This window comes from Antechinus flavipes, chromosome 1, assembly GCF_016432865.1.
Source record: "Antechinus flavipes isolate AdamAnt ecotype Samford, QLD, Australia chromosome 1, AdamAnt_v2, whole genome shotgun sequence".
NCBI lineage: Eukaryota > Metazoa > Chordata > Mammalia > Dasyuromorphia > Dasyuridae > Antechinus > Antechinus flavipes.
The window spans coordinates 380,324,748-380,336,790 of NC_067398.1; the positions used below are offsets into that span (position 1 = coordinate 380,324,748).

General features: G+C 32.4%; 1 protein-coding gene across 1 annotated transcript in view; it reads left to right on the plus strand.

Annotated features, from left to right (window-relative positions):
- AHRR (aryl hydrocarbon receptor repressor) overlaps window positions 1-12,043 on the plus strand; it is a 255,083-nt gene that overhangs the window by 199,549 nt on the left and 43,491 nt on the right. The window contains exon 5 of the mRNA XM_051969788.1: window positions 636-725. Coding sequence (XP_051825748.1) covers window positions 636-725 — 90 coding nt within the window. The remainder of the gene's footprint in view (window positions 1-635; window positions 726-12,043) is intronic.

Genomic DNA, 12,043 nt, shown 5'->3' on the forward strand with positions numbered 1-12,043 from the left:
AGAGACAGAGGTGAAAAAGGAGTACATTTAAGGCATGGGGGAATTGCCTGGGCAAGGCACTGAAGTGATGGGTGGAGTGACATGTTTAAAAAATAACAAGTAAACCACAAATAGCTGGATCATAGAATGATCCAGGGGAGGAAAGTATAGAGAGACTGAAACAGAAAACAAAGAAATAAAAAACAGAAACCAAAAGAGACATTTAAATATGAAAAACCAGCTGGTATAAGGTAGAGGTCAGGGAAGAGAAGGACCAACTGATGAGGAGCCTTAAATATTAAAGAAAGGATTTTGTGTTTCATCCTGGAGATAATAGGGAGCCATTGAAGTCTGTTGAGAGAGTTGATCAGATCTCTATTTTAGTAAAGTCACTTTCACAGCTGAATGGAATAAGATTTGAATGAAATAATTGAAAAAAGGAAATCAATTAGGAAGCTATTACTTTTTTTTTAAGTCTAATTAAGAAATGATTAGGGTGTGAAAAAAAGGAGGTGAGTAATGAAGTCACAGAAGAGGATGTATAGCAAAGTATTTGTAAAGTTAGAAACTAAGATTTGACAATTGAATAGATAAGGATTCATTCAGTAATATTTTCTGATGTTTAAAGTAATTTCAAATTTATTCTTCTTTTCTAGTCTCTTAATGGATTTGCTCTGGTGGTGAGTGCAGAAGGCATGATATTTTATGCATCATCAACGATTGTGGACTACTTGGGCTTTCATCAGGTAAAGAAAGCCAATTTTAAAGCTCTTCCCATTTTTATTAATGATAGAGTTGACTTTGCAAATGTTTACTAGTTTCAAGCTTTTTAAAAACTTCTCCCCCCGCCCCCAGCCTCCCACAATGAATTCTATATTTGTCTTTTCTCATTGTGAATTTCCTTAGAATTAAAATACATTCTCAACAGCTAAGTTTCTCCCTAGGAGAATTTTTCTCAGTATACAAGTTTTTCTTCAAAGTACCTTTTAGGAACATCACATGGATATTTAAAAAGGGAGGGGATTACTGACGATTAGGTCCAGCTAATTGGTAAAAGTGTGGCATTAGTTAGTTGAATTTCCTTGTCTCCTCACTTGCTTACAATTCCCATCTGTGTTCTGTCTGTCAACAAGATTTGGTTTGACCCCAAAAGGAACATTTTTAGAATTCCCATGTCTAAGGCATTAATAGATTTATTTTTTTCTGAGAATTTGGAGAAGGAGGGGTGGGGAAAAAACCATCCTGGGCAGCTAACATGCCAGTTAAAATTTTGAACCTCATATATTTAGTTCAGTCAGAAGACAATCAATCCATCAACAGGCATTTATTAAATGCCAGGCATTATGCTAAGAATACAAAAAAAAGATATAAAAAAGAAAATGGAAACATTCCTTGATCTCAAGAAACATTCTAATAAGAAAGATGACATACAAGTGTGTATAGATTATGCAAGGTGAATACAGAGGAGCTTGGGAAGGAGAGCCCTAGCATCTGGAGGTGTAATTAGGGCAGAGGAACAGGCGGGATTTCATGAAGAAGGGGACACTTGATCTTAGAAACTGAAGTGAGAGAGTACATGTGAGCTGGCCAGTGAAAACATAAGGTGCTGGGAGATAGAGCATCATGTATGGAGAAGAGTGGAGAGGGGAATGAAGTCTGTTATAAAAAGGTCTTGCCCTCTAAATGGGACTAGCTCTATCTTCTTGATGGGGCAGGGGGTGATTTTCTCTACTCCTCTGATTTAAGCCCCCTCCTCAATTCTACTGTGTTCCCCTTCCTGTTATTAGCTGACAGTGATTAGCTTTTACAAAAGTATATTTAATGCAAAGTTATAGCAAGCACAGAAGTTACAGAATTTCTCCCCAACACCTAGGGGACACACTAACCTAGACTATCTTGGTGCTTGAGGAAAATGGGGCTCAAATTCAATGCACTTTCTCCACAGCTTCTACCTGGGGAAATGGAATAGGTTTCTAATCACTGGCAGCCAATAATCTCAGCTATCACTGGCCTGGGGACCTCAGGTCCACACAGAGACTTTGCAGCTTCAATGCTGGGTTGAACATGGCTCTCAAATGCTGCCATGGATTCTAGTTTCAAGACTTCTGGGAGCTCAACATTGTGCTCTTTCAAAGCTCACAAAGTCATAACTATCTCAAATACTATTTTGTCTAAAAGTAACATAGAAAACACTGACAGAATAAAGGTCCATGTTCATGGACACATGTTGGTTTCTAATGGAAGAAAGCCTGAATCCTCATCTCTTAAATCATTGTTTCTCTCACCCTAATAGTAAGAAAAGATTCAGAGACTTTCCTTTATTACCCAAATCATTTTTTTTGGGTCTCTCTGCCTCAAATCGCTCCGTGTTCCAATTCATTCTTTCCACATAGCTGCCAAAATGTTTTTCCTAAATCAGTTTTGATCATGTCAATCCTCTCCCTCTTACTAGTCAACAAACTTCAGTGACTCCCTATAACTATGAGAATCAAATAATTGTCTTTATGATAATAAAAAACTTAACACTATGGGGTACAAAGACATCATTTTCATTCCAGTGGCAATTGTAACCAAAGTAATCAGTCTATTGTGGGCATTCTTCCACAGCTCCACAGGTATTGTTAGACATAGCCAGATCATTTCAAGAACCTGGGTGAATCCTAGAGCTCCACCTTGGAGACATGGAAGCATTGGTGATCTACCTGAAGATCGTTGAGCTATTAAGACTTATTCTTTGTAGTTTCTTTCACTCATTACAAATATCCAACCCATTGCCAAATCTTGTTATTTCCACCATCACAATCTTTCATTTCTGTCCTTTCTCTCCACTCATATAGCCAGTTCATGTTCTTATCACTTCTCTCTCTAAGGATTCCAATAGCCTTCTAACTGGTCTTCCTGCCTTAATTACCTCCTCACTTCATCTTGTTCTTCAGTCAGTTGCCAAAGTGATTTTCCTGGCTATATCACTCTTCCACTCAATAAAGTCTTCCAGGATCAAATATAATTTCCTCTTGGCATTTAAATTCATCATACCTTGGTCCCTTCCTCTCTTTCTTATACACACTCTCCAATCCAATGTTCTTTGTATGTGGCTCTCTATCTCCTATCCATGTGGCTTGCACTTCCCTTCCATCATGACTATAATGCTTTCTCACATTGCCTTGCTTCTTAGTTTCCCTGACTTTTTCTAACAACTCAAATCTGTAGGAAGCCTTTCTCAGTCCATCTTCTCAGTTGCTAATTCCTTCCCAACTAAAAGCACCTTTTGTACAATTTTTATATATCTTGTATGTACCTACTTATCTCCCCCATTAGGATGTGTGTTCATTGGGGGCAGAGATTTTTTTACCTTTCTTAGTATCCCATGCATTTAACATATTTTCTGGTACTTAATAAATACTTAATAAATAAATTTGGTGATTTACTAAACTAGCCTCATCTAAGATAGAGGTCAAGTCTTGAATGGGGAGAAGGTTAAGTACAGGTTTCATTATGAAATTCCATACTAAATTAAAATACATTTTATGCTAGTGGATCTTCTTACCTAATCCTCTTCATTTATCCCTTTCCCATAATCATTATATTATATACAAATAATTTATATTTTTCTAAATAATTTTATATCAAAGAATGGGTTGCAGTACTTGTTTGTTGATTATACACCTTTTCATTTATGAATAAATTATATTTGAATATACAAGATATAACTATTATCTTCAATTTTGTAAGGAAATTAATGCATTTTATCAAATTCTAAATTACTTTGGTCATTGACCACAGTGTCTTGTGTGCCTAAATTATTCCATTGATTCACTGGACAATGTTGATGATTGCTGCTATATAACAGAGTTTGAAATCTGATATTGCTAGGTCACCATCCTTTGTATATTTTCATTGATTCTCTTAATATGCTCAGCCTTTTGTTCTTCCAGATAAATTTTATTGTTATTTTTTCTAGCTCTGTCAACTAATTTTTGGTAGTTTGATTGGTATGGTACTGAATAAGTAAATTAGTTTAGGCAGAAATATAATTTTTATTATATTGGCTTGGCCTACCCATGAGTTATTGATATTTTCCCATGTGTTTAGATCTGGCATTATTTGTGTAAAAAGTTTTTTGTAATTGTGTTCATATAGTTCCTGGATTTGTCTTAGCAGACAGATTGCCAAGCATTATATATTGATAACAATTTTTTTAAATGAAATTTCTTTCTATCCTTGCTGCTTGGTCTTGTTGGTCATATAAAGAAATGCTGATGATTTATGTGGATTTATCTTTTAATTTTTCAACTTTGCTAAAGTTGTTAATTGTTTCAAGTGTTTTTGATGATTCGCTAGGGTTTTCTAAGTATACTTTCTTATCATCTGTAAAGAATAATGGTTTTATTCCCTCACTGCCTATTATAATTCCTTCACTTTCTTTTTTTTTCTCTTATTGCTATGGCTAACATTTCTAGTATATATTGAAAAACAGTGATGATAATGGGCATCTTTGCTTTACTCCTGATTGTATTGGGAAGGCTTCAAGCTTATTCCCATTACAAAAAATTTCTTGCTGATGGTTTTAGATAGATATTGCTTATCATTTTAAGGAATGCTCTCTTTATTCCTATGTTCTCTATTGTTCTTAATGGGAATGGATATTATATTTTGTCAAAAGCTTTTTCAGCATCTATTGAGATAATCATATGATTTCTGTTGGCTTTGTTATTGATATGGTTAATTATGTTGATAGTTTTCCTAATATCGAACCATTCCTGCATTCCTGGTATAAATCCCACCTAATCATGGGGTGTAATCCTTGTGATATATATATTGCTGTAATTGCCTTGCTAGTATTGTCTTCAAAATTTTTACATCAATATTCATTAGGGAAATTGGTTTATAATTTTCTTTCTCTGCTTTAGCTCTTCTTGGTTTAGGTATCAGTACCATATTTGCATCATACAAAAGATTTTGATAGAACTCTTTCTTTGTCTATTTTCCCAAATTTTTTATACCATATTGGAACTAATTTCTTTTTAAATATTTTGTAGAATTCATTTGTGAACCCATCTGGTCCTTGACTTTATTTCATAGGGAGTTCATTAATGTCTTGTTTGAGTTCTTTTTCTAATTTGAGGTTACTTAGACATTCTCTTTCCTTATCTCTTAATATAGGTAATTTATATTTTTATAAATATTCATCTATTTTCTCAAATTATCAGATTTATTGGCATATAATTTTCTAATGATTGCTTTAATATCTTCTTCATTGGTGGTGATTTTACACTTTTCATTTTTGATATTTGATATTTTTTTCTGCTTTAAAAAAAAATCAAATTAACCAATGCCTTACTTATCTCTCTTATTGATTTTATCATAAAACTAGCTCCCTATGTTTGTTTATTAGCTCAATTCTTTCCTTTCTTTTCAGTCTTATTAATCTTACCTTTGATTTTTCAGGATATCCAATTTAGTGCTCAATTAGGGATTTTTAATTTATTCTTTTTCTAGTTTTGCTGCTGCTGTTGTTGCATGCCCAGTTCACTGATCTACTCTATTTTGTTGATGTAAGAATTTAGAGAAATAATTTTTCCCCTAAGTACTACTTTGGAATCCCATGAATTTTGGTATTTGTTTTTATCATTTTATTTAATGAAATTATTGATTGTTTCTGTGATTTGTTCTTTGGCTACTTATTCTTTCGTATTAGATCACTTGGTATATAGGGTATATTCAGGAAGACTAGTGGCTCTGATGTGAAGGCTGCCAAGCTTTTTTCAGGTATACTTTCCATCTTTGATGGCCACATGATTCACCTAAACCATATCTGTGGCTCCAAGAAGTTGTAGTGTCACCAATGGAAGGGCAGTCATGGACTTCTTGTGCTATGGACCACAGCTTCCTTAGGGAAACCCTGAAACACATGGTGATTCTTAGAGCGGGAGTCGACCTGTTCCCCGTTATAGTAAGGCAAGTGAGGGATTCCAGTGTTGGAATTTGCCTGTTGCCCCACACTGGGGCTCAGGATCTACACTGGTTTGCTGAAGTGGGGCTTTTCACTGCCTTGCTGAAACACTTTACATCTTGTACTACATGCCTCTTTTCCTCAAATGAAATAGACCTTCCCTCACAATCTTTCAAGTTTCTTTGGCTCAAATGTTACTTCATCTCATCTTTTTGCTGGTTTGTTTGGGGGAACTATTTTGGGGATGTTTGGAAATGAATATGGACAAGTAATATCAATTTATTGCTTACTGTGCAAGATATCTTGGCTTGCAGAAGTTGCCTTAAATTAATTCATTTTTTAAAAAGTGAAAAATTTGCATCTAGCTACCCACACAAAATAATTAGAATCACAAATTAATAGATCAAATTATTCCCCTTATTTTCATATTTTTCAAATTCATCAGATTTGAATGAGTAATATAAGAAACACTTGCAAAGGAATTCCCAAAAATTTTTATGTCTGGTGTCCACCAGAATAAGACTTTTCATTCAGGAAGTTTTTGAATTACTAATCCATTTGTGAATCATAAAAACAATTTCCCTGGACATTAAAGAAGTCAGTGCTTCATGCATTGACTTCAAATTTAGGATTATAATTAGTACTTAATTTGATGGATAAAACTTAGTTAAAAATAACATACATATTTCCTAGCATTTCATGTTATCTTCACAAAAACATGCTAAATACATCCTTTATAGGCTATGACAAGATAAAAATAATTAGTACAAAAAGTATAAATAAAAGATGGAAATATAAATGGAGACTTAACAATGACACCCTTAGTAATATAAAGATCAAATCATAGAAACAATAACTATATTAATGAAAATAAAATTGGTGAGACAGAATGGCCAATAACTCTGTGGTGTAGCTAAGGCTCTACTCAGAGGAAGATTTCTAACCTTTATAAGATAAATACATTAACAAAAATTTTAAAAGATGATTAGTGAACTCAAAAATACAATTTTAAAAATAAGAAGAAAACCAAACATATACAAAATAAGCACAATTGAAGAAGTATTGAAAATTAGAATAGAAACAAAAAATAAAAAATGATAGATATAGTAAATTAGACTGAAAGTTGATTCTTTGAAAAGATTAATAAAATAGATAAACTCTTAGTTAACCCAATTAAAAAGTTATGTGAGTAAAGTTAAATTAATAAATAACAAAATAGACAAACTGAAATAGCAACATCAATGAAACAAAAAGGAATATCAGGATTTTTTCAGCACAAATGAGAATTTAAACAAAATAGATTATCTGCAAAAACATAAAATCCCTATACCAAAAGGCACCAGATAGAGGACTTCATCACTCTAGTTTCAAAAAGGGAAACTGAGTTAGGTATAAAGGAGGAAAAATATCTGGTCCATATGGATTTATAGAAGAATCCAACAAATTAAAAAAATAAATAACATTTATAATAACAAATTATTCTCAAAAACTAATAAAAATAAATTTTATACCAACTTTTTCTTAAATGAAATATAGACTTAATGCTTCAAATAGGGAAGGAAAAATAAATGATACTATAGACCAATATGAATAATGAATATTGATTTTGATTCAAAAAATTAAAATGAAATATTATTTTTAAAAAATATAGCAAAAATATATAATATATATGTATATATACACACACATATCTAAAATACAATTCAATATGATCAAATTAGATTACCAGGAATGTCAGGATAGTTCAACATTAAAAACAAAAACATCAAAAGCCATGATATATTGATAAAAAAAAAAATCTTTGAAAAGCATTGTTATCGTTCAGTTGTGTCTGATTCTTTGTGACTCATAGACACACCAATACTGTCCATGTGGTTTTCATGGTAAGGATACTGGATTGGTTTTTCATCTCCTCCAGAGACAAATAGAATTTAAATATTTGCCCAGAATACCAGAACTAATAAGTGTCTGATGCCATATTTAAACTCAGATCTTCCTGACTACCAGGCTGGTATATAATATTTCTTCTAAAAATCCCTTAAAAATAGAAGCATTTTTAAAATAATAAACACTAAAAATAACACTAAAAATCAGGTATGCAAAATGAAAATCTAATATTAAATGCAGCAGCCAAACATGACAACCATTCCCAGAAATTATAGAAATAAAACAAAGATATTTCCTTTCCCCTCTGTTATTTGAAAAATACTAACAAAGACTAGAGAAAGAAATTAATGCATAAAGATAGACAAAGAAGAGATACGGATATCTTTATCTACTAATCACAAAATCCTTTACTTAAATTGTGATAAAGGCTTCAATAAACTAATGGGATACAAAATATATCCAAAATCAGCAATAACATAAAAATAACAAAATATAAGAGGAAATAATAAAAAGGGAAGTTATTCAAAAATAATTATGAAATGGATAATATCTCTGGGAGTCAGCCTGCCAAGTCATACTTAGAACCTTTACAAATATAAGACATTCTTTGAAGCAGGGGTTCTTAATCTGATATCCACAGGCCCGGTTTTAGGGGTCCCTGAACTTAAGTGGAAAAAATTTTCAACTTCTCACTGAGATTTGGCATTTCCTCCAATTATGAATGTAAAGAAACAACAGCAGCTCTATTCTGAGAAGGGGTTTATAGGCTTCATCCGACTGCCAAAGGAGTCTCTGATATTTAAAAAAAAAGGATTAAGACACTCTGCCTTAAAGAAATAAAGAATATAAGTAGTTGGAGGGATAGTTGGTGCTCCTAGTTGGTCAGCAACAATATAACAAATTAATTTACAGATTTAATACTACACCAGTAAAACAATCAAAGGCATATTTTATAAACCTTAACAAAATACATTTAGAAGAAACAAAAGATCTAGAATCTCAAAGGTTTAATAAAATAATGAAAAAGGTAGGAATGAAAGGGAAATAATACTTTCAGACCTTAAATTATACTATAAAGCAATAGTCTTCAAAACTTTAAAAACTGACAAGTAGATCAGAGAATTAAGATTAGATCAAAAAAATAGATACAATTGCATTCAATAACCTAGTGATCAGAAGCCTAAAAACATAAATTGTCTGGAGAAAAACTGTAGTTTCTAAAACTACAAATTATAAACAAGCTACTAATCTGGATTGATGAAAGGACTTTTCACACTGAGAATTTCTGTTCTAATGAATTGACAGGTCTGGACTACTCACTCCCCTAAAAAATTATATTTAACTAATTGAGTAATATTTAAAATGTTTTAAGCAAAATTAATTGGCAATGTGTACTAATCTATATCTCTCTTACCTAATACCACCAATGGGAAGTCAAGGTATTTGGAATAGGAGACTATAGGGAAGCATCATCTACCTAATGTCACAGAGAATTAAATATATGTCCCAAGTTATTAAAGCTTAAACTATATCAAAAATTTTGGGGCACCCTGTGTTGCATGTAATTATAAATTTATATAAAAGTTTCTATACTTGTAGAAATATCAATGTGTGTGTCTGTCTGTGTGTATATATATATATATATAGTATCTTTCTATCATATATATACATCTCTGGGAAAATCTATATCTGCACAAGCTGTAATCATCCTCAAGTCTTATGTTAAGTTGAGATTAGGATGAATAGGTGGCTTGTTTTTGAGATGTTCTGATCCCTGACTCATTGCAGGAATTTTTACAAAAGAGGTCCCAATGGCAGGCAAAAAAAAAAAAAAGCCTTTTCAAGACATTAATTCCAGAATTAGAAGTGCCAGCCTTTATGGCATTTGGAAACTTAGAATGAAAAGAGAGGTTTTTTTTACTATTACAACATAGAAGGCAAATCTGCAAACAAAGAAACTAAATCAATAAATGATTTGGTAGCAAGTTGAAACATGGAAACCAAGAAGAGCTGTATGGAACCTTCTTTGATTTGTTTGGTGAAAATCATATAGATAAAATGCCAAATGCGGCAAGCCAAAAGCATGATGTCCTGTTTGGTAAATATCTTAGTGGTGGCAGCATAGTTTGGGTAAGTCCCTCATCTCCTCAAGGTCTCAGAGCCTTTTTTTTCTCGGGGGGAACTGAATGATCTTTCTAAAGTCTTTTCCAGGTCTAATATTATTAGATATTGGATCACAATATGATATGTTAGAGCTGAAAGAGACCTTTGATACCATCTTGTACAAATTTCTTATTTTATAAATTAGGAAAGTGAGACTGATGGAGCCCAGCTTATAGTCACAGAGCACAAATTAAATTTATTGTATTGGAGTTTAGTTTTAGTTTTTAACATTTACTTTTAATAGATTTTAATTTCCATTTTTTTCTCTCTCTCCCTCTCCTCTACTGTCTCCACAAAACAGCAATCTGATATAGGTTATACATGTACAGTCATGTTAAGCATATATTCACATTAGTTATGTTGTGGAAGAAAAATCACAACAAAAGGAAAAAAAAACATGAGAAAGAAAAAACAACAACAACAAAATGAAACTAGTATGCTTCGATCTGCATTCAGGTTCCATAGTTCCTTGTATGGATGTGGATAGCATTTTCCAACATGAGTCTTTTGGAATTGTCTTAGATCATTGTATTGCTGAGAAGAGCTAAGTCTATCAAAGTTGGTTATTGCATGATGGTGTTATTACTGTGTACAGTGTTCTCCTGGTTCTGCTCACTTCACTCAGTATCAGTCCATATAAGTTTTTCCAGATTTTCCTGAAAACTGCCTGCTTCCCATTTCTTGTAGAACAATAGTATTCCATAGCATTCAAATACCACAGTTTGTTCAGTCATTTCACAAAATAGGCACCCCCTTAATTTCTAAATCTTAGCCACCACAATGAAAGTTACTATAAACATTTTTGTGCTTGTGAGTTAAATGATCTCTTTGGGATACAGATCTAAAATAAAATTAAAATTAAAAAAAAAAGATATTATGGATCAAGAAAACCTAAGTTCAGATCCTATTTCTGACATTTATTAACAGTGTGAATCTTGGCAGGACTTTTAACCCTTGAACTCCTGACAACTCTCTAAGGTTTACAATGCTGGAAAAAACACTTGGCAGAAACTGCCAGTGTTTAATTTTATTGCAATGAGTTTCAAGCAAAGAAATTGATGATGTGAGGGATATTGCCAGGTTTGTTCATCAGCAGTTTGTCTAGTTAGTCAATTTAGGCATCCTCTAAAAAATCTGTTATAAATTATTATAAATTTTGTTATAAAATAGCAGTTCTCTCTGGGTCTCAGTTTCCTCATCCATAAAATGAGGAAAGTTCAACTAGAAGATTGATAAGGATCTTCCCAATTCTATAAAGTTCCTTTCAGCTCTTTATCTATAAGTATGTGTATATATATATATATATATATATACACACACATATATATAACACACACATATATGATACAATTATAGATATATATGATACAATTATAGATATATATGATACAATTATATATATATATATATATATATATATATATGTATATATAATTGTATCATTATTCTTAATGCTATCATATTCCCTGGAAGCAGAATGGGGAAGATTTCTCACTTGTGTTTATCATTACCCTACTGATAAGCTTTCAGCAGAAGGATTTCTGTAGTTTGGAAAAATAAGCAATGTAATGATTTGTATGGAGAAAAAAAATTGTTTTTTCCTTCAAAGCTTATATCAGGCTAGTACTTAAAAATCTAAATCTGCTTTCTTTATAAAGTTTATTTAAGGTGAAACATATTTCTTATTTCTTTGTTTACAAGGACACAGGAGACTTAAAAGATCATGCAGGTGAAGAGCTTCCTCTTTGGATCATTGATATATAAGCCTATATGACAGAAGTTCTCAGTCTGTTGTGGCACTTTGTACTGACATGCCAGAGTGCGTCTCCCTCTGCTCACTTTTATTTTCAATACCAGGGATGGAGTATAACTTAAGCTGGCAGCACTGGGCGTTTAGCAGAAAGTAAATGGACTGATATGTTTGTGAGTGAGGCCTAAAATGAGTTACTAATAAGGATTTCCAGGAAAGATAGGAGAGGTTAATTAGCCTTTTAGTAAATCTACAACTATAACAAAGTGACAAGGGCATTTAGAGAAGTGACCAGTTCTGTAGAGTAAAGG